General features: G+C 46.8%; 1 protein-coding gene across 1 annotated transcript in view; it reads right to left on the bottom strand.

Moving 5' to 3' along the window:
- The window catches only part of LOC306918720 (serine/threonine-protein kinase WNK4-like), a gene marked incomplete at its 5' end in the record, with an annotated part of 79,142 nt that overhangs the window by 25,786 nt on the left and 28,589 nt on the right, over positions 1-24,767 (bottom strand). The window contains 7 exons of the mRNA XM_079531589.1: positions 6,390-6,494; positions 9,362-9,407; positions 11,958-12,107; positions 15,248-15,364; positions 15,581-15,710; positions 23,623-23,812; positions 24,222-24,555. Of these exons, the coding sequence (XP_079387715.1) occupies positions 6,390-6,494; positions 9,362-9,407; positions 11,958-12,107; positions 15,248-15,364; positions 15,581-15,710; positions 23,623-23,812; positions 24,222-24,555 (1,072 nt within the window). The remainder of the gene's footprint in view (positions 1-6,389; positions 6,495-9,361; positions 9,408-11,957; positions 12,108-15,247; positions 15,365-15,580; positions 15,711-23,622; positions 23,813-24,221; positions 24,556-24,767) is intronic.

Below are 24,767 nucleotides of genomic sequence, written 5' to 3'. Positions count from 1 at the left end.
CCAGATTCTACACATTTAGACCTGACACCAGATTCTACACATTTAGACCTGACACCAGATTCTATACATTTAGACCAGACACCAGATTATACACATTTAGACCTGACACCAGATTATACACATTTAGACCTGACACCAGATTATACACATTTAGACCTGACACCAGATTATACACATTTAGACCTGACACCAGATTATACACATTTAGACCTGACACCAGATTATACACATTTAGACCTGACACCAGATTATACACAATTAGACCTGACACCAGATTATACACATTTAGACCTGACACCAGATTCTACACATTTAGACCTGACACCAGATTCTACACATTTAGACCTGACACCAGATTCTACACATTTAGACCTGACACCAGATTCTACACATTTAGACCTGACACCAGATTCTACACATTTAGACCTGACACCAGATTCTACACATTTAGACCTGACACCAGATTCTACACATTTAGACCTGACACCAGATTCTACACATTTAGACCTGACACCAGATTCTACACATTTAAACCTGACACCAGATTCTACACATTTAGACCTGACACCAGATTCTACACATTTAGACCTGACACCAGATTCTACACATTTAGACCTGACACCAGATTCTACACATTTAGACCTGACACCAGATTATACACATTTAGACCTGACACCTGATTCTACACATTTAGACCTGACACCAGATTCTACACATTTAGACCTGACACCAGATTCTACACATTTAGACCTGACACCAGATTCTACACATTTAGACCTGACACCAGATTCTACACATTTAGACCTGACACCAGATTCTACACATTTAGACCTGACACCAGATTATACACATTTAGACCTGACACCAGATTATACACATTTAGACCTGACACCAGATTATACACATTTAGACCTGACACCAGATTCTACACCAGATTCTACACATTTAGACCTGACACCAGATTCTACACATTTAAACCTGACACCAGATTATACACATTTAGACCTGACACCAGATTATACACATTTAGACCTGACACCAGATTATACACATTTAGACCTGACACCAGATTATACACATTTAGACCTGACACCAGATTATACACAATTAGACCTGACACCAGATTATACACATTTAGACCTGACACCAGATTCTACACATTTAGACCTGACACCAGATTCTACACATTTAGACCTGACACCAGATTCTACACATTTAGACCTGACACCAGATTCTACACATTTAGACCTGACACCAGATTCTACACATTTAGACCTGACACCAGATTCTACACATTTAGACCTGACACCAGATTCTACACATTTAGACCTGACACCAGATTCTACACATTTAGACCTGACACCAGATTCTACACATTTAAACCTGACACCAGATTCTACACATTTAGACCTGACACCAGATTCTACACATTTAGACCTGACACCAGATTCTACACATTTAGACCTGACACCAGATTATACACATTTAGACCTGACACCTGATTCTACACATTTAGACCTGACACCAGATTCTACACATTTAGACCTGACACCAGATTCTACACATTTAGACCTGACACCAGATTCTACACATTTAGACCTGACACCAGATTCTACACATTTAGACCTGACACCAGATTCTACACATTTAGACCTGACACCAGATTCTACACATTTAGACCTGACACCAGATTATACACATTTAGACCTGACACCAGATTATACACATTTAGACCTGACACCAGATTCTACACCAGATTCTACACATTTAGACCTGACACCAGATTCTACACATTTAAACCTGACACCAGATTCTACACATTTAGACCTGACACCAGATTATACACATTTAGACCTGACACCAGATTCTACACATTTAAACCTGACACCAGATTCTACACATTTAGACCTGACACCAGATTCTACACATTTAAACCTGACACCAGATTCTACACATTTAGACCTGACACCAGATTATACACATTTAGACCTGACACCAGATTCTACACATTTAAACCTGACACCAGATTCTACACATTAGACCTGACACCAGATTCTACACATTTAAACCTGACACCAGATTCTACACATTTAGACCTGACACCAGATTATACACATTTAGACCTGACACCAGATTCTACACATTTAGACCTGACACCAGATTCTACACATTTAGTTCTAAAATCCTGACCGTTTTCAGAAAAACCCCTGTGTGTCAGTGGTTCTCAAAGTTGTTCATGTCAGGACCCCCAAATGTATACAGTCGGGTACAGTAGTTTGTTTCCTCCTGGTCAGATTGGGGCCTCTAGGTTTCTCTGGGTACCTCTGGGTAACTCTTCTCAGCCACACCCCTAGTCCAACCCCCAGATTCTTAGCCATGATCCCAGATCATGGGTTCCCAAAGTGGGGTCCGGAGACCCCTGGGGGTACTTGAGGGAGTTCCAGGGGGTACCTAGCTCAATTAGAGATAGAAACCAAATGGACCCATTTGGTTCCATTTGTACACTCTCAGAGTTAAATTAACAGTGGTTTTACAATATAAATTGGGGTACCAGAGATAGAAATGCCATTAAATCGGGGGTCCGTAGCATAATGCGTGTGAAACTGGGGTTCCATGAAATGAATGTTTCGGAATCACTGCTATGCCGTAAAAATCCTCCCTTATGGGGGTCACTGGCATACTGTTTTCAAATGGGGGGTCCGTGGCCTAATAAATGTTGATTTGGGGGTCCTTGGGAACCACTGCCCTAGATCAGAGGTGTGGCTCCCAAAGGGTACCTATCAAAACATCAGTGGAAGAGACCAAGTGGGAGGGACTGTATGTAATTGGCTGCCGACCCCATCTGAAAATATGTTGCTCCAGGGGCCCTCCCAGAAGGGGTTGCTCCAGGGGCCCTCCCAGAAGGGGTTGCTCCAGGGGCCCTCCCAGAAGGGGTTGCTCCAGGGGCCCTCCCAGAAGCAAAGACTTGAGTTCAAAACGTTCGCTCTGAAAGAATATTATATTCAAAGATTTGCGCCTACATTTTCACGATTTTTCAATAGCTAAAGTATGACATAATGCTAAAAACACCAAAAGGGGTTCCCGCCCAGAATGGGTCAATAAAGGTTACAAGAACGTTATTGATTTTGCCCGTTGTCAATGCCTTCCATTCTGAGCGGATTTGCTTGAGGGAAAACAGACCCCATGCAGAACCCAGAGGTAAAGCCCCCAGGTCCCCATGAGGTGAACCCACCAGGTCCCCATGAGGTGATCCCAGAGACCCCAGGTCCCCAGAGGTAAACCCACCAGGTCCCCAGAGGTAAAGCCCCCAGGTCCCCATGAGGTGAACCCACCAGGTCCCCATGAGGTGATCCCAGAGACCCCAGGTCCCCAGAGGTAAACCCACCAGGTCCCCAGAGGTAAACCCACCAGGTCCCCATGAGGTGATCCCAGAGACCCCAGGTCCCCAGAGGTAAACCCACCAGGTCCCCAGAGGTAAACCCACCAGGTCCCCAGAGGTAAACCCACCAGGTCCCCATGAGGTGAACCCACCAGGTCCCCATGAGGTGAACCCACCAGGTCCCCAGAGGTAAACCCACCAGGTCCCCAGAGGTAAACCCACCAGGTCCCCATGAGGTGAACCCACCAGGTCCCCATGAGGTGAACCCACCAGGTCCCCATGAGGTGAACCCACCAGGTCCCCATGAGGTGAACCCACCAGGTCCCCATGAGGTGATCCCAGAGACCCCAGGTCCCCAGAGGTAAACCCACCAGGTCCCCAGAGGTAAACCCACCAGGTAAACCCACCAGGTCCCCATGAGGTGAACCCACCAGGTCCCCATGAGGTGAACCCACCAGGTCCCCATGAGGTGATCCCAGAGACCCCAGGTCCCCAGAGGTAAACCCACCAGGTCCCCAGAGGTAAACCCACCAGGTCCCCAGAGGTAAACCCACCAGGTCCCCATGAGGTGAACCCACCAGGTCCCCATGAGGTGAACCCACCAGGTCCCCATGACGTGAACCCACCAGGTCCCCATGAGGTGAACCCACCAGGTCCCCATGAGGTGAACCCACCAGGTCCCCATGACGTGAACCCACCAGGTCCCCATGAGGTGAACCCACCAGGTCCCCATGAGGTGAACCCACCAGGTCCCCATGAGGTAAACCCACCAGGTCCCCATGAAGTGAACCCACCAGGTCCCCATGAGGTGAACCCACCAGGTCCCCATGAGGTAAACCCACCAGGTCCCCATGAAGTGAACCCACCAGGTCCCCATGAGGTGAACCCACCAGGTCCCCATGAGGTGAACCCACCAGGTCCCCATGATGTGAACCCACCAGGTCCCCATGAGGTGAACCCACCAGGTCCCCATGAGGTGAACCCACCAGGTCCCCATGAGGTGAACCCACCAGGTCCCCATGAGGTGAACCCACCAGGTCCCCATGATGTGAACCCACCAGGTCCCCATGACGTGAACCCACCAGGTCCCCATGAGGTGAACCCACCAGGTACCCATGAGGTGAACCCACCAGGTCCCCATGATGTGAACCCACCAGGTCCCCATGAGGTGAACCCACCAGGTCCCCATGAGGTGAACCCACCAGGTCCCCATGAGGTGAACCCACCAGGTCCCCATGAGGTGAACCCACCAGGTCCCCATGAGGTGAACCCACCAGGTCCCCATGATGTGAACCCACCAGGTCCCCATGACGTGAACCCACCAGGTCCCCATGAGGTGAACCCACCAGGTACCCATGAGGTGAACCCACCAGGTCCCCATGATGTGAACCCACCAGGTCCCCATGAGGTGAACCCACCAGGTACCCATGAGGTGAACCCACCAGGTCCCCATGAGGTGAACCCACCAGGTCCCCATGAGGTGAACCCACCAGGTCCCCATGAGGTGAACCCACCAGGTCCCCATGAGGTGAACCCACCAGGTCCCCATGAGGTGAACCCACCAGGTCCCCATGAGGTGAACCCACCAGGTCCCCATGAGGTGAACCCACCAGGTCCCCATGAGGTGAACCCACCAGGTCCCCATGAGGTGAACCCACCAGGTCCCCATGAGGTGAACCCACCAGGTCCCCATGACGTGAACCCACCAGGTCCCCATGAGGTGAACCCACCAGGTCCCCATGATGTGAACCCAGAGTAAACCATATCTAAGTCAATCGAAACATACATTTTGCAACCGCGAGTAGCGACGGGGCCGAAAGTGTTCATAAACAACGCTCCTTTTGATTAGAATCGGAGTCTGGGATTAGAATCCGAGATGAAAGCAACCATTTGGCACTTTAGGTCTACTGGATTTTAGTCTAGTTTAATCTGATGACGAAATTGTCAATATATTTAGTCTTAGTTCTAGTCATTTTAGCTACGTTTTTTATTTATTTATTGTCAGTGATAAAAGGTCAAACATTTTTCTCATAGTCAACAAAATAAACACTATATAGTATACTATAATAGTACAAACTACAGCCCGCGCTGAACCCCTCACTGTGTGCGTGCGTGCGTGCGTGCGTGCGTGCGTGCGTGCGTGCGTGCATGCGTGTAAGCAATGAGATTAACGAAATATTTCTTTGTATCTAATTTCTAAGTACTCCAATGCCTAAATATTAATTTGTATCAAAATACTCCAATGCTGACCTAAACCAAATGAACTGTATCTTAATGCTGACCTAAACCAAATGAACTGTATCTTAATGCTGACCTAAACCAAATGAACTGTATCTTAATGCTGACCTATACCAAATGAACTGTATCTTAATGCTGACCTATACCAAATGAACTGTATCTTAATGCTGACCTAAACCAAATTAACTGTATCTTAATGCTGACCTAAACCAAATTAACTGTATCTTAATGCTGACCTAAACCAAATGAACTGTATCTTAATGCTGACCTATACCAAATGAACTGTATCTTAATGCTGACCTAAACCAAATGAACTGTATCTTAATGCTGACCTAAACCAAATGAACTGTATCTTAATGCTGACCTAAACCAAATGAACTGTATCTTAATGCTGACCTAAACCAAATGAACTGTATCTTAATGCTGACCTATAGTGACCTAAACCAAATGAACTGTATCTTAATGCTGACCTATAGTGACAATGATATTTGACGGAACAAATTATCCATCTTGTTGCTACTTTGCTTGTCTAGTGTAATGCCCTGTTTTTGTGTTGTTTTGTAACTGTTTGTTTTTATTGAAATGTTTGAAAAACAGTTTGTTTGTTTTTGATTTGTTTTCCCTGTTAATTACCTTGTATTGACTGTATACTTGAGGACCCTCTCGAAAACGAGATATTGCATCTCAAGGGGTATTCCAAATAAAGAATTTCAAAGATGCGTGCGTGCGTGCGTGCGTGCGTGCGTGCGTGCGTGCGTGCGTGCGTGCGTACCTGACGTGGTGTGGAAGGACTGCGACCTCAGAGTTCTGACAGTGGGCGTGGCCTCTGTGTCCACGTAGAAGTCTCCGCCCCCGAAAGGAGTGGAGCCTCGGCTGCCTGAACCAATGACAGCACAATGTTTCACCGTCAACTCATGCATCCACCCATCCAAAGTTAAAAAGGATCCCTTAAAACATTATACCTGCCCTCTATAACTAAAATAAAATAATAATAACGGGTTAGTTCAGATTTTTTGAACTTAAGTTGTATGAAATACTTGCCATTAATATAGTGGTTGCAACTGTATTAATTGATTGCCCGAGTCCTGTGGTGGGAGTTCTGCTCTGGTTTTGGTGAAATATCAAGTAGTTCCGGTCATTTTGTGGGGGGCACTGGGGCCACGCAGTAAAAGTAAATGAATCCACAAAACTAACGTCATTTGTATTGTTGACCTATTTCTAAAATATTAGTGCAACTTCCGTTCTTTTTTTACCCCTCTATCACACAGAACTATGTTTTTTGTGTCCATATCACTTCGTCCAAAAAATAGTTCCATGTGATAGTTCCCGTTGCAATCAGAACTGCAGCATCACTCCCGATCTTCCGCCGTAGTCTGAAAACCCACCTTTTCAGACTCCATCATGGCCCATAGCACTTACCCTACCCCCCTTAGACAGCACTTCTTAGACTTATATAGCATTTGAAACAGACTTATAGCATGTCATGTAGACAGCACAATAAGTGCATTGTATGTAGTCATAGCACTTCATAGTATATATGTACAGCATAGTATAGCATATATGTGTAGTTTATATGTATAGTGTCATTATATAGATATGTTCTAGTTATAGTTTATATGTATAGTGTCATTATATAGATATGTTCTAGTCACGTTCTTAGCTTACGCATGTTTCGCGATAAATGCATTTTTACATATGTGATGTATTCCCATGCTTTTTGTTCTTGCTTATTGTAAGTCGCTCTGGATTAAGAGCGTCTGCTAAATGCCTAAATTGTAAATTGTAATAGAGGGGTCAAAGTTGAACGAAAGTCGCGCTAATATTTTAGAAATAGGTCAACAATACAAATTACGTTCGTTTTGTGGATTAATTTACTTTTACTGCGTGGCCCCAGTGCCCCCCACAAAATGACCGGAACTACTTAATATTGACCAAAACCAGAGCAGAACTCCCACCATGGGACTCGGGCAATCAATTAATACAGTTGCAACCACTATATTAATGGCAAGTATTTCATACAACTTAAGTTCAAAAAATCTGAACTATCCCTTTAAGTATTTAATTTATTTCATAAATAGAGAATCTTTCACTCAATAGGGACTGCTCCTGTCGCAAGTTGTAGTCTGAAAACCCACCTTTTCAGACTAGCCCGTAGCACTTGCCCTAGCCCCCACTTTATGTCGACTTAGATAGCATTTTATACAGACTTATAGCATGTTACGTAGACACTAGAATTGCATTTTATGTAGTCATAGCACTTTATAGTACACATGTATAATATATAATATAGTATAGTATGTATAGTTTACATATAGTTTCATGACATAGATATTCCACTGTTACGTTCTTAGCTTACGCATGTTTCATGATAACTACTTTTTATATATGTGATGTATTGCCATGCTTTTTGTTCTTGCTTAATGTAAGTCGCTCTGGATTAGGAGCGTCTGATAAATGCCTAAATTATAAATTGTAAACTGTATGTCATATGTCCATGTGTCGTCTAGCCCTATGGAATGTATGGAATGCACGTGCTAATAAAAAATCACACCCGTGTGAACTGAGTGGTGTAAGGTCTGTCTGACGTAATGAAATCATGTCTGACGTAATGAAATCACACCCGGGTGTGATTTCATTACCTGGCTTTGTTTGTGCAGAAAAAATGAGCATGGTTGCTATGTTCACCCTGTTCACCCGGGTGTGATTTCATTACGTCATTACAACAGGGTGAACATAGCAACCATGCTCATTTTTTCTGCACAAAAAAGCCAGTTGTAGGAGTGGTTTACACCACTCAAAAATCACACCAGGGTGAACTGGGTGACCGTAGCAACCATGCTCATTTTTTCTGCACAGACAGACAGACAGACAGACAGACAGACAGACTAACAAAGCCAGTTGTAGGAGTGGTTTACACCACTCAAAAATCACACCCGTGTGAACTGAGTGGTGCAACTACACATTTATTGTTATAGTTACTGTACATTAGAACCAGGAAAGCATCTGTGTCATAAGAAAATATAGAGATTGATTCACTCTGACGTGATATCTGTGATGTCAGTGACGTCACATACTAACCATAGCAACCATGGTCGTTTTTTTGGTTGCTAACCATAGCAACCATGCTCATTTTTGAGTGGTGTAAACCACTCCTACAACTGGCTTTGTTAGTTTACGTGTCTGTCCGTACCAAAAAAATGAGCATGGTTGCTATGGTCACCCAGTTCACACGGGTGTGATTTCATTACGTCAGACATTACGTCAGACCACAGCTGATCAGGCTATATAATACCTTACACCACTCAGTTCACACGGGTGTGATTTTTTTGGTACGAACAAACACGGGTACACGGGTACAAAGCCAGTTGTTGGAGTGGTTTGCACCACTCAAAAAACCACTTAACACTTCCTAAGGTTAATATGAGCATCAAAGCCATATGTTAAATACTTTTCATTAGCACGTGCATTCCATATATTCCATAGGGCTGAACCACACATGGACATATGACATCATCAACCTGCGACAGGAGCAGTCCCTATTTGAGTGAAAGATTCTCCATTTATGAAAGAAATCAAATATTTAAGGTGTTTTTATTATTTTATTTTAGTCATAGATGGCAAGTATATACTGTTTTAAGGCATATTTGTCTTATTAGCCATGAGGGTTCCTTTTAATACATCCTTAATACATTGTATTTCTTCCTTCCCTCCCATCCTTCCTTTCCTGAGTCCTTGTCTCCTTACCTTGTAGTGACGTAGCCGACATGGTTCTGGTCAGACCGTGTTTGATCTGCAGAGAAATAAACACAAAACAACAGATGAATAAAATAATAATAAGCATAATATTTAGGGGTGCACGGTTATGAATTTATGACCCATATCCGATCTCCAATAGTTTCCAGGGTCATACTGTATCTGCCGATTCTGACCGATTCCGGCATTATACAGAGGACCACAATGGAAACAAGCCTATAGGCCCCTATAGGGGCCTCTTGGCCCAAAGCCTGTTAATAAATTATTCAATCAATCAATAAAATAAATGTCGGGCCGGAACATCCGTCAGATGTATCTCCCCCGGATACGATATTTTTCCCGACCAATCACAACACTTGTTTCATTCACGGAGAATGTAAGCAGATTTGTAAAGCGTCCTTGAGCGCTACTTCCGCCAAATTCCACCAATGCTCTCTACACAGTATAGCTCGGGCCCAGCGTGCCTAAGTCCTCATTTAAAGACCCAGTGAAATTAAAAATAAATTTTTCACACTTTTAGACCACATCCGTCGTCAGCATATGGGCATACCAAACAATGGATGCCCCAAAAAATGGGAAAATATCAATTTTTGTGTAATTTTGAGTGGTGCAAACCACTCCAATAACCAGCTTTGTCTGTATCTATGTACCTGTGGCCCCACGTACAGGTGAGCATGGTTGCTATGGTTAGTGTGTGACGTCACTGCACCACTCAGTTCACACGGGTGTGATTTTTTTTATAAAAAGTCCATAAAAATCGAATTTTAATGACTTCCTGAAAACGAAAACGTGACTGCGTGATGACGTGTCGAGATACACATGACAGCCAATCAAAATGAAGCTCACCCGTTTGAAAGCCAATCAAAATGAAGCTCACCCGTTTGAGTCCCATTCCTGCATCGTCCTCTAAACACAGTGTAGGATATTACTCGGTTTAACCCTTTGTGGTGTTTTAAGCATTATGTTATGCTTTAGCTATTGGAAAAATAGCGAAAAGTTAGTGCAAAGCTTTGAATATATATCCTTTCCAGAGCGAACGTTTTTTAACTCAAATTTTATCTTTGCTTCTGGGGGGGGGGGGGGGGGGGGGGGGGGGTGGGGGGGTCCCCGGAACAACATATTTGCAGATGGGGCTCGGCGGCCAATTACATAAAATCTTGGGTCCTTGACATGAAAATGTTTGAGAACGACTGACAGAAACATGGGGTTTAACCCTGTGAGAACCACTGACATAGAAACATGGGGTTTAACCCTGTGAGAACCACTGACATAGAAACATGGGGTTTAACCCTGTGAGAACCACTGACATAGAAACATGGGGTTTAACCCTGTGAGAACCACTGACATAGAAACATGGGGTTTAACCCTGTGAGAACGACTGACAGAAACATGAGGTTTAACCCTGTGAGAACCACTGACATAGAAACATGGGGTTTAACCCTGTGAGAACCACTGACATAGAAACATGGGGTTTAACCCTGTGAGAACCACTGACATAGAAACATGGGGTTTAACCCTGTGAGAACGACTGACAGAAACATGAGGTTTAACCCTGTGAGAACCACTGACATAGAAACATGGGGTTTAACCCTGTGAGAACCACTGACATAGAAACATGGGGTTTAACCCTGTGAGAACCACTGACATAGAAACATGGGGTTTAACCCTGTGAGAACCACTGACATAGAAACATGGGGTTTAACCCTGTGAGAACCACTGACATAGAAACATGGGGTTTAACCCTGTGAGAACCACTGACATAGAAACATGGGGTTTAACCCTGTGAGAACCACTGACATAGAAACATGGGGTTTAACCCTGTGAGAACCACTGACATAGAAACATGGGGTTTAACCCTGTGAGAACGACTGACAGAAACATGAGGTTTAACCCTGTGAGAACCACTGACATAGAAACATGGGGTTTAACCCTGTGAGAACCACTGACATAGAAACATGGGGTTTAACCCTGTGAGAACCACTGACATAGAAACATGGGGTTTAACCCTGTGAGAACGACTGACAGAAACATGAGGTTTAACCCTGTGAGAACCACTGACATAGAAACATGGGGTTTAACCCTGTGAGAACGACTGACAGAAACATGAGGTTTAACCCTGTGAGAACCACTGACATAGAAACATGGGGTTTAAACCTGTGAGAACCACTGACATAGAAACATGGGGTTTAAACCTGTGAGAACCACTGACATAGAAACATGGGGTTTAACCCTGTGAGAACCACTGACATTAGAAACATGGGGTTTTTCAGAAAACTGTCAGGATTTAATTTGTAGAATCGTCCTCAGGTCTAAATGGGTTAAACTTCAGCAGCACGCTAAAACATGCATCTAAAAACATTGTGTTAGAATAAGAGCTAAGTTAGAGCTAAGATAAGATAAGTGCTTGTGTGCACACGTAGCAGAACAACTGGAGGGATGCGACGTTCGGATTGGTTCAAAATCAGGGAGCTTGGGTGAAACTTCAAAATAAAATGCCCAAATGAACCATTTCACCTCATCGTCTTTAAAAAGGATCATGCTGTTTTTTCCCCTTTTTAGTATAATGGCGTCTCTCACACACACTGACCTGTGATTGGCTGAGGTAGTTCAGCCTGTCGTACTCGTTGTCTGTGAGTGGCTGGTTCTGTTGCATCATTGACCGCGCCCTCTTGATGATGTCACGCATGTGTAGGATGAAACCCTGGAGCTCCGATGGCAGGATGAAGTAACTACGCACCTTTAAAATATGTAAATATATGTAAATAGATGTAAATAGATGTAAATAGATGTAAATAGATGTAAATAGATGTAAATAGATGTGGGATGAAACCCTGGAGCTCCGATGGCAGGATGAAGTAACTACGCACCTTTAAAATATGTAAATATATGTAAATATATGTTAATATATGTTAATATATGTAAAGAAGTAACTACAAACCTTTAATATAAATATATAATATAATATTATAATTTATACATGAGATGAAGGCATTTCTAGGACAAATTATTTTGAGGTGAAATGCTGCGTTCAAGAGAGTTGGAAATGCTGCGTTCAGGAGAGTTGGAAATGCTGCGTTCAGGAGAGTTGGAAATGCTGCGTTCAATTTCAGGAGAGTTGGGGAAAAAGGGAAAGGGAGGGCATGTGTATTTCCTTAACACTTGAATTGCCCGGAACTATTTAATCCGTTACATTCATGCGCCCAGTCGATTTATAAACACGGACGCCTTTTCCGGACGGACCGGCCGGAAGTTCATGATGTTATGTAGCAGCTAACAATAGCCACAGCACTTTAGAGTCGATCAACAACAACGGGAGACAAGAATAAATCTAAGTAGAAAATCTAAATAAATCTAAGCGACTAACACAGGATCTTTTTTCAGAAAAAGACGGGATGATTTAGATCGCGATTTATGAACGTTTTAAGATTTTCGTTTTCATCAGCTAAACAGAGGAGGTAGTTTTTTGATGACGTCTCACTCTTGCGCGTCACCGAGGACAGCCCAGGAGGCGCACCTGGGCTATACAGCCAGGCGATCCGTTCTCGTATCAATAAACTTCGTCTTTAGGACAATACGTCCTGAGCGTCGGACGTTACTAATAGAAAGGACAAAGAACTTCGTCCTGGGCGATGGGAGTGTTAACCATGTAGTGCAGGGTTCCCCAATAGGCGGCCCGCGGGCCATTTGCGGCCCGCGGAGCGCCCCCTTGTGGCCCTTTTTTTGGGGGGGGGGGGGGGGGGGGGGGGGGGGGTTCCAGACAAGACCTCGACCTCGTGCGTGCAGACACGGCCCCCAGCCTGGTACCCTAGTCGTGCGTGTGGACTCGGCCCCCAGCCTGGTACCCTAGTCAAAATATGGCCCTTGAGGAAAATTAATTGGGGAACCCTGACGCGTTCATGGTCTGGAGAGGGACGTTGTTTACAGACGGGGTAAAAGGGCAGGGGCTGAAGCCCCCTTTGATGTCTGTGTGTGTGCACGTGCCTGGACGATATATTAGGCGGAGGAAACCATCCGTGTTGTTTTCGTCGACTAAAAATAAGACGAAAAATGTTCGTCGACTACCTTTTTCCACTGACGAAAACTAAATGGAAACTAAATGAAAACTAAGCTATGACGACTAAAACTAAATATACTGACAATTTCGTCAACAAATACAGACTAGACTAAAATGTTAGGGAGGGACTATAGTGGACAAGAGATCCAGTATAAGTCATTTTACAATTGGTTGCATGCTGAAAATAGCCGATCTACAAGCTCACAACGCGTCGCAGCGCGACGCGTTGTGAGCTTGTATATCTGCTATTTTCAGCAAGTGTAAAATCAGTCATTACGACGGCATCAAGGCCCGACAAATACATTTTAGTTGACTAAATCAACTGTAGATTTAGTCAACTAAAGTCCTATGATATTTAGTCGACTAAAACTAGACACTAAGACATTCCAGGTGACTAAAATGTGACTAAACTAAATGAAAACTATTCAAGAGACTACGACTAAAACTAAATGAAAACTATTCAAGAGACTATGACTAAAACTAAATGAAAACTATTCAAGAGACTACGACTAAAACTAAATGAAAACTATTCAAGAGACCATGACTAAAACTAAATGAAAACTATTCAAGAGACTATGACTAAAACTAAATGAAAACTATTCAAGAGACTATGACTAAAACTAAATGGAAGCTATTCAAGAGACTACGACTAAAACTAAATGAAAACTATTCAAGAGACTACGACTAAAACTAAATGAAAACTATTCAAGAGACTATACGACTAAAACTAAATGAAAACTATTCAAGAGACTATGACTAAAACTAAATGGAAACTATTCAAGAGACTATGACTAAAACTAAATGGAAACTATTCAAGAGACTATGACTAAAACTAAATGAAAACTATTCAAGAGACTAACGACTAAAACTAAATGAAAACTATTCAAGAGACTAACGACTAAAACTAAATGAAAACTATTCAAGAGACTACGACTAAAACTAAATGAAAACTATTCAAGAGACTATGACTAAAACTAAATGGAAACTATTCAAGAGACTACGACTAAAACTAAATGAAAACTATTCAAGAGACTAACGACTAAAACTAAATGAAAACTATTCAAGAGACTAACGACTAAAACTAAATGAAAACTATTCAAGAGACTACGACTAAAACTAAAATCAAAATTTGCTGCCAAAAACAACACTGGAAACCATGCAAGGCAACAACCTGCACATCGGGAGTAATTAGCCCTTCGCCAAATCCCACCCCAAAAAGCCCCAAATCCCACCCCAAAAAGCCCCAAATCCCACCCCAAAAAGCGATTGGCCAACTGTTGTAGGCCGCTCTTAGCCTGGCTAAAAAGCCAGACTCAAATCCCACTGTCGCCAACGGCTGATTGGGTGTGGTTTATTAGCCAGGCTAGGCCGCTCTACCTCCTGAGCCACTGTCTCCCTCTATAATACAAGTAAGACACGCGGACGCGGGAAGCGAACGCAGCTCGTAAATTGCAATAACAACAATTAGAATAAATTACGTACTTTTTTAAGGTTTTTTTGAAGTTCTCTTTTTTTTTTTTTTTTTTTTTTAGATTTTTAAGATTTTTTTTAAAGATTTTTAAGATTTTTTTAAGTTATTTTTTAGTGTGTGTATGTGTGCGTGCGTGCGTGCGTGTGTGTGTGTGTTTTTTTTTAAAGTTAAGTTTTTGTGTGTGTGTGTGTGTGTGTGTGTTTTGTGTGTGATACAGCTGCGCCCTCTGGTGGCGGGCGGGTGGTGTTACAGCGTGACACACAGACAGACACACACACAGACATGTTCTGCTCATAGTTAGTGCTCACTGCGTTCGCAATAATGACCAAATAAGGCTGTGTCTGTGTCTCACCATGACAGAGGCGATGTCCTCAGGACTGTCCACGTCCAGGTGGAACTTGAAGGTCACCATCTTACTGTTGTGAGTCTGTAGCTGACACTCCACCACCCTGTCAGCTAGCTCGGAGAGCTACGCACACACACACACACACACACACACACACACACACACACACACACACACACACACACACACACACACACACCTTACTGTTGTGAGTCTGGAGCAGAACCTGTCTGCTAGCTCTGACAGCTAGACAGCTAGACAGACAGACAGACAGACAGACAGACAGACAGACAGACAGACAGACAGACAGACAGACAGACAGACAGACAGACAGGTTACCCCAGTAATCCGGAGGCGGGATCTGGATTTCCTCCTGAATATCTTATTGGCTGTCCGTTTGGCCACACCCTTGTTGGTCTTCTCTGATAGGCTCTCGTTGCCGTCACCCGACGTCGCGTCCGACGCGTTGCTGCGGACGGACATGCAGACGCAGGAAGTGGGCGGGGACAAAAACAACATTATCATAATTATAACGATGCATTTTCATGTGTAAGCGGTGCGTGGTGTGGTGGGGTGGGGTGCGGTGCGGTGCGGTGCGGTGTGGTGTGGTGTGGTGTGGCGTGCGTGTGTGTGTGCGCAATTACACCCACACAACCTGAACCTCGAACATTCAGTGGATTTTCTGTGCTCTGGGGTTTTCTCTGTGTGTTCTGAAGCCTTTTGAGCTGCACGTGGCATGCGTGGCATGTGCGCGCGCGTGGCATGCGTGCACGTGTGACATGCGTGCTCGTGTGGCATGCGTGGCATGTGTGGCATGTGTGTGTGCGTGGCATGTGTGCGTGCGTGGCATGTGTGGCATGTGTGCATGTGTGGCATGTGTGGCATGTGTGCATGTGTGCATGTGTGGCATGTGTGGCATGTGTGCATGTGTGGCATGTGTGGCATGTGTGCATGTGTGGCATGTGTGGCATGTGTGCATGTGTGGCATGCGTGGCATGTGTGGCATGTGTGTGTGCGTGGCATGTGTGCGTGCGTGGCATGTGTGGCATGTGTGGCATGTGTGGCATGTGTGCATGTGTGGCATGTGTGCATGTGTGGCATGTGTGCATGTGTGGCATGTGTGTCATGTGTGTCATGTGTGGCATGTGTGCATGTGTGGCATGTGTGCATGTGTGGCATGTGTGCATGTGTGGCATGTGTGCATGTGTGGCATGTGTGGCATGTGTGCATGTGTGGCATGTGTGGCATGTGTGCATGTGTGGCATGTGTGCATGTGTGGCATGTGTGCATGTGTGGCATGTGTGCATGTGTGGCATGTGTGGCATGTGTGCATGTGTGGCATGTGTGGCATGTGTGCATGTGTGGCATGTGTGTCATGTGTGTCATGTGTGTCATGTGTGCATGTGTGGCATGTGTGGCATGTGTGTCATGTGTGTCATGTGTGCATGTGTGGCATGTGTGCATGTGTGGCATGTGTGGCATGTGTGCATGTGTGGCATGTGTGCATGTGTGGCATGTGTGGCATGTGTGCATGTGTGGCATGTGTGCATGTGTGGCATGTGTGCATGTGTGGCATGTGTGTCATGTGTGCATGTGTGGCATGTGTGCATGTGTGGCATGTGTGCATGTGTGCATGTGTGGCATGTGTGTCATGTGTGGCATGTGTGCATGTGTGTCATGTGTGTCATGTGTGTCATGTGTGTCATGTGTGCATGTGTGTCATGTGTGTCATGTGTGTCATGTGTGTCATGTGTGTCATGTGTGCATGTGTGGCATGTGTGTCATGTGTGTCATGTGTGTCATGTGTGCATGTGTGTCATGTGTGTCATGTGTGTCATGTGTGTCATGTGTGTCATGTGTGTCATGTGTGCATGTGTGGCATGTGTGCATGTGTGGCATGTGTGTCATGTGTGCATGTGTGGCATGTGTGCATGTGTGGCATGTGTGTCATGTGTGTCATGTGTGTCATGTGTGCATGTGTGGCATGTGTGCATGTGTGCATGTGTGTCATGTGTGTCATGTGTGTCATGTGTGTCATGTGTGTCATGTGTGTCATGTGTGCATGTGTGTCATGTGTGTCATGTGTGGCATGTGTGTCATGTGTGTCATGTGTGTCATGTGTGCATGTGTGGCATGTGTGCATGTGTGCATGTGTGTCATGTGTGTCATGTGTGTCATGTGTGTCATGTGTGCATGTGTGGCATGTGTGCATGTGTGCATGTGTGTCATGTGTGTCATGTGTGTCATGTGTGTCATGTGTGTCATGTGTGCATGTGTGTCATGTGTGTCATGTGTGCATGTGTGGCATGTGTGCATGTGTGGCATGTGTGCATGTGTGTCATGTATGTCATGTGTGGCATGTGTGTCATGTGTGCATGTGTGTCATGTGTGTCATGTGTGCATGTGTGGCATGTGTGCATGTGTGGCATGTGTGCATGTGTGCATGTGTGGCATGTGTGCATGTGTGGCATGTGTGCATGTGTGGCATGTGTGGCATGTGTGTCATGTGTGGCATGTGTGCATGTGTGGCATGTGTGGCATGTGTGTCATGTGTGGCATGTGTGCATGTGTGTCATGTGTGGCATGTGTGCATGTGTGTCATGTGTGTCATGTGTGCATGTGTGTCATGTGTGTCATGTGTGCATGTGTGGCATGTGTGCATGTGTGGCATGTGTGCATGTGTGGCATGTGTGCATGTGTGGCATGTGTGCATGTGTGGCATGTGTGCATGTGTGGCATGTGTGGCATGTGTGTCATGTGTGGCATGTGTGCATGTGTGGCATGTGTGGCATGTGTGTCATGTGTGGCATGTGTGCATGTGTGTCATGTGTGGCATGTGTGCATGTGTGTCATGTGTGTCATGTGTGCATGTGTGTCATGTGTGTCATGTGTGCATGTGTGGCATGTGTGCATGTGTGGCATGTGTGCATGTGTGGCATGTGTGCATGTGTGGCATGTGTGCATGTGTGGCATGTGTGGCATGTGTGTCATGTGTGTCATGTGTGCATGTGTGGCATGTGTGGCATGTGTGTCATGTGTGGCATGTGTGCATGTGTGGCATGTGTGCATGTGTGGCATGTGTGGCATGTGTGGCATGTGTGGCATGTGTGCATGTGTGGCATGTGTGCATGTGTGTCATGTGTGTCATGTGTGTCATGTGTGCATGTGTGGCATGTGTGGCATGTGTGTCATGTGTGTCATGTGTGGCATGTGTGGCATGTGTGTCATGTGTGTCATGTGTGCATGTGTGGCATGTGTGGCATGTGTGTCATGTGTGGCATGTGTGCATGTGTGTCATGTGTGTCATGTGTGCATGTGTGTCATGTGTGTCATGTGTGCATGTGTGGCATGTGTGCATGTGTGGCATGTGTGCATGTGTGGCATGTGTGCATGTGTGGCATGTGTGCATGTGTGGCATGTGTGCATGTGTGGCATGTGTGGCATGTGTGTCATGTGTGGCATGTGTGCATGTGTGGCATGTGTGGCATGTGTGTCATGTGTGGCATGTGTGCATGTGTGTCATGTGTGGCATGTGTGCATGTGTGTCATGTGTGTCATGTGTGCATGTGTGTCATGTGTGTCATGTGTGCATGTGTGGCATGTGTGCATGTGTGGCATGTGTGCATGTGTGGCATGTGTGCATGTGTGGCATGTGTGCATGTGTGGCATGTGTGGCATGTGTGTCATGTGTGTCATGTGTGCATGTGTGTCATGTGTGGCATGTGTGCATGTGTGGCATGTGTGCATGTGTGGCATGTGTGGCATGTGTGGCATGTGTGGCATGTGTGCATGTGTGGCATGTGTGCATGTGTGCATGTGTGGCATGTGTGGCATGTGTGTCATGTGTGTCATGTGTGGCATGTGTGGCATGTGTGTCATGTGTGTCATGTGTGCATGTGTGGCATGTGTGGCATGTGTGTCATGTGTGGCATGTGTGCATGTGTGGCATGTGTGCATGTGTGGCATGTGTGGCATGTGTGTCATGTGTGGCATGTGTGCATGTGTGGCATGTGTGCATGTGTGGCATGTGTGGCATGTGTGTCATGTGTGTCATGTGTGCATGTGTGGCATGTGTGCATGTGTGGCATGTGTGTCATGTGTGTCATGTGTGTCATGTGTGTCATGTGTGTCATGTGTGCATGTGTGCATGTGTGGCATGTGTGCATGTGTGGCATGTGTGCATGTGTGGCATGTGTGCATGTGTGGCATGTGTGCATGTGTGGCATGTGTGCATGTGTGGCATGTGTGCATGTGTGGCATGTGTGCATGTGTGGCATGTGTGCATGTGTGGCATGTGTGCATGTGTGCATGTGTGTCATGTGTGTCATGTGTGTCATGTGTGTCATGTGTGCATGTGTGGCATGTGTGCATGTGTGGCATGTGTGCATGTGTGGCATGTGTGGCATGTGTGTCATGTGTGTCATGTGTGCATGTGTGGCATGTGTGGCATGTGTGTCATGTGTGTCATGTGTGCATGTGTGTCATGTGTGGCATGTGTGTCATGTGTGTCATGTGTGCATGTGTGGCATGTGTGGCATGTGTGTCATGTGTGTCATGTGTGCATGTGTGTCATGTGTGTCATGTGTGCATGTGTGGCATGTGTGCATGTGTGGCATGTGTGCATGTGTGTCATGTATGTCATGTGTGGCATGTGTGTCATGTGTGTCATGTGTGCATGTGTGTCATGTGTGTCATGTGTGGCATGTGTGGCATGTGTGGCATGTGTGGCATGTGTGCATGTGTGGCATGTGTGGCATGTGTGTCATGTGTGTCATGTGTGCATGTGTGGCATGTGTGGCATGTGTGTCATGTGTGTCATGTGTGCATGTGTGTCATGTGTGTCATGTGTGCATGTGTGGCATGTGTGCATGTGTGGCATGTGTGCATGTGTGTCATGTATGTCATGTGTGGCATGTGTGTCATGTGTGTCATGTGTGCATGTGTGTCATGTGTGTCATGTGTGCATGTGTGGCATGTGTGCATGTGTGGCATGTGTGCATGTGTGGCATGTGTGCATGTGTGGCATGTGTGCATGTGTGGCATGTGTGCATGTGTGGCATGTGTGGCATGTGTGTCATGTGTGGCATGTGTGCATGTGTGGCATGTGTGGCATGTGTGCATGTGTGGCATGTGTGCATGTGTGGCATGTGTGCATGTGTGGCATGTGTGCATGTGTGGCATGTGTGCATGTGTGGCATGTGTGCATGTGTGGCATGTGTGGCATGTGTGTCATGTGTGGCATGTGTGCATGTGTGGCATGTGTGGCATGTGTGTCATGTGTGGCATGTGTGCATGTGTGTCATGTGTGGCATGTGTGCATGTGTGTCATGTGTGTCATGTGTGCATGTGTGTCATGTGTGTCATGTGTGCATGTGTGGCATGTGTGCATGTGTGGCATGTGTGCATGTGTGGCATGTGTGCATGTGTGGCATGTGTGCATGTGTGGCATGTGTGGCATGTGTGTCATGTGTGTCATGTGTGTCATGTGTGGCATGTGTGTCATGTGTGTCATGTGTGCATGTGTGTCATGTGTGTCATGTGTGCATGTGTGGCATGTGTGCATGTGTGGCATGTGTGCATGTGTGGCATGTGTGCATGTGTGGCATGTGTGGCATGTGTGTCATGTGTGGCATGTGTGGCATGTGTGGCATGTGTGGCATGTGTGCATGTGTGGCATGTGTGCATGTGTGGCATGTGTGCATGTGTGTCATGTGTGTCATGTGTGCATGTGTGTCATGTGTGTCATGTGTGCATGTGTGGCATGTGTGCATGTGTGGCATGTGTGCATGTGTGGCATGTGTGCATGTGTGGCATGTGTGCATGTGTGGCATGTGTGCATGTGTGGCATGTGTGGCATGTGTGTCATGTGTGGCATGTGTGCATGTGTGGCATGTGTGGCATGTGTGTCATGTGTGGCATGTGTGCATGTGTGTCATGTGTGGCATGTGTGCATGTGTGTCATGTGTGTCATGTGTGCATGTGTGTCATGTGTGTCATGTGTGCATGTGTGGCATGTGTGCATGTGTGGCATGTGTGCATGTGTGGCATGTGTGCATGTGTGGCATGTGTGCATGTGTGGCATGTGTGGCATGTGTGTCATGTGTGTCATGTGTGCATGTGTGGCATGTGTGGCATGTGTGTCATGTGTGGCATGTGTGCATGTGTGTCATGTGTGGCATGTGTGCATGTGTGTCATGTGTGTCATGTGTGCATGTGTGCATGTGTGTCATGTGTGTCATGTGTGGCATGTGTGCATGTGTGTCATGTGTGGCATGTGTGCATGTGTGTCATGTGTGCATGTGTGGCATGTGTGCATGTGTGGCATGTGTGCATGTGTGGCATGTGTGCATGTGTGGCATGTGTGCATGTGTGGCATGTGTGGCATGTGTGTCATGTGTGGCATGTGTGCATGTGTGGCATGTGTGTCATGTGTGTCATGTGTGCATGTGTGGCATGTGTGGCATGTGTGCATGTGTGTCATGTGTGGCATGTGTGTCATGTGTGTCATGTGTGTCATGTGTGGCATGTGTGCATGTGTGTCATGTGTGTCATGTGTGCATGTGTGGCATGTGTGTCATGTGTGTCATGTGTGTCATGTGTGTCATGTGTGTCATGTGTGTCATGTGTGTCATGTGTGCATGTGTGTCATGTGTGTCATGTGTGCATGTGTGCATGTGTGCATGTGTGGCATGTGTGGCATGTGTGTCATGTGTGTCATGTGTGTCATGTGTGTCATGTGTGTCATGTGTGTCATGTGTGTCATGTGTGTCATGTGTGCATGTGTGTCATGTGTGTCATGTGTGCATGTGTGCATGTGTGCATGTGTGGCATGTGTGGCATGTGTGTCATGTGTGTCATGTGTGTCATGTGTGTCATGTGTGTCATGTGTGCATGTGTGCATGTGTGGCATGTGTGGCATGTGTGTCATGTGTGCATGTGTGCATGTGTGGCATGTGTGTCATGTGTGTCATGTGTGTCATGTGTGTCATGTGTGCATGTGTGCATGTGTGGCATGTGTGTCATGTGTGTCATGTGTGTCATGTGTGTCATGTGTGCATGTGTGGCATGTGTGCATGTGTGGCATGTGTGCATGTGTGGCATGTGTGGCATGTGTGTCATGTGTGCATGTGTGGCATGTGTGCATGTGTGGCATGTGTGGCATGTGTGCATGTGTGGCATGTGTGCATGTGTGGCATGTGTGGCATGTGTGCATGTGTGGCATGTGTGCATGTGTGGCATGTGTGGCATGTGTGGCATGTGTGTCATGTGTGTCATGTGTGTCATGTGTGTCATGTGTGCATGTGTGGCATGTGTGGCATGTGTGGCATGTGTGTCATGTGTGTCATGTGTGGCATGTGTGGCATGTGTGGCATGTGTGTCATGTGTGTCATGTGTGCATGTGTGTCATGTGTGGCATGTGTGCATGTGTGGCATGTGTGTCATGTGTGTCATGTGTGTCATGTGTGTCATGTGTGTCATGTGTGGCATGTGTGGCATGTGTGCATGTGTGGCATGTGTGCATGTGTGGCATGTGTGTCATGTGTGCATGTGTGGCATGTGTGCATGTGTGCATGTGTGTCATGTGTGGCATGTGTGCATGTGTGGCATGTGTGCGTGCGCGCGCGTGGCATGTGTGCGTGCGCGCGCGTGGCATGTGTGCGTGTGTGGCATGTGTGGCATGTGTGCATGTGTGGCATGTGTGGCATGTGTGTCATGTGTGTCATGTGTGTCATGTGTGTCATGTGTGTCATGTGTGTCATGTGTGTCATGTGTGTCATGTGTGGCATGTGTGTCATGTGTGTCATGTGTGTCATGTGTGGCATGTGTGCATGTGTGGCATGTGTGGCATGTGTGTCATGTGTGGCATGTGTGCATGTGTGGCATGTGTGCATGTGTGGCATGTGTGTCATGTGTGGCATGTGTGCATGTGTGGCATGTGTGCATGTGTGGCATGTGTGCATGTGTGGCATGTGTGGCATGTGTGGCATGTGTGCATGTGTGGCATGTGTGCATGTGTGTCATGTGTGTCATGTGTGTCATGTGTGGCATGTGTGCATGTGTGGCATGTGTGTCATGTGTGTCATGTGTGTCATGTGTGTCATGTGTGTCATGTGTGGCATGTGTGGCATGTGTGGCATGTGTGCATGTGTGGCATGTGTGCATGTGTGGCATGTGTGTCATGTGTGCATGTGTGGCATGTGTGCATGTGTGCATGTGTGTCATGTGTGGCATGTGTGCATGTGTGGCATGTGTGCGTGCGCGCGCGTGGCATGTGTGCGTGCGCGCGCGTGGCATGTGTGCGTGCGCGCGCGTGGCATGTGTGCGTGCGCGCGCGTGGCATGTGTGCGTGCGTGCGCGTGGCATGTGTGCGTGTGCGTTACCTGTCTACGGGTGAAGAGCCGGACAGCTCGGCATTGTGGGAATCGACGACGCTCTGCACGTGCGGCAAGAGGGTGAAGGGGCGTGGCCTCTGGTTGTCCTGGTTACCGGAGGAGAGGGTGAAGGGGCGTGGCCTCTGGTTGTCCTGGTTACCGGAGGAGCTGATGTCGCCGTCTGTGTCGCATGAGTCCGCTGTCATGGCAACCAATCACACGGTTTGAATTAATCTGTTCGCTGTCATGGCAACCAATCACACGGTTTTAATGAATCTGTTCGCTGTCATGGCAACCAATCACACGGTTTGAATGAATCTGTTCGCTGTCATGGCAACCAATCACACGGTTTGAATGAATCTGTTCGCTGTCATGGCAACCAATCACACGGTTTTAATGAATCTGTTCGCTGTCATGGCAACCAATCACACGGTTTTAATTAATCTGTTGTCATGGGAACCAGATTTACAATGTAGGTATTTATCAGACTCTCTTAATCCAGAGTGATTTACACACGCACACGCACACACACACACGCACACGCACACGCACACGCACACGCACACGCACACGCACACACACACGCACACACACACACGTACAGGTGGGACAGGAGGAGGAGGGGTCAGGGGGCGGGGCCTCCTCGCTGGTGGTCCCAGAATCCAGCGAGGCGCTGTCCCACGTTGATGACATCATCGCGGGCGGCGGGCTCGCGGCGGCGCCGGCCACGACGGCGGCCATGACGGCGGCTGCTGCGTTCTGATTGGTTGTTGTGGTGGTGGTGGTGGTTTTTGGCTCCTCCCCTTCCTCCGTGCCCGCCACCACTTCCTGCTGGCCGAGGCGTCGCCGGTTGTCGCGCTGGCGCTTGATGTCGGTGACGCGGTCCCTGATCGCCTTGGCAACCAGTTTATAGTCAGACTCACTGACGAACCCTAACACCACCTGGGAGAGAGAGAGAGAGAGAGGGAGAGAGGGGGAGGGAGGGAGGGAGGGAGAGAGAGAGGGGGAGGGGGAGGGGGAGGGAGAGAGAGAGAGAGAGAGAGAGAGGGGGAGGGGGAGGGAGAGGGAGGGAGAGAGAGAGAGGGAGAGAGAGAGAGAGAGAGGGGGAGGGAGGAGGGAGAGAGAGAGAGAGGGGGAGGGGGAGGGGGAGGGAG

This window comes from Electrona antarctica, assembly GCF_951216825.1.
Source record: "Electrona antarctica genome assembly, contig: scaffold_157, whole genome shotgun sequence".
Taxonomy (NCBI): Eukaryota; Metazoa; Chordata; class Actinopteri; order Myctophiformes; family Myctophidae; genus Electrona; species Electrona antarctica.
This window is presented reverse-complemented; position numbering and strand designations above follow the sequence as displayed.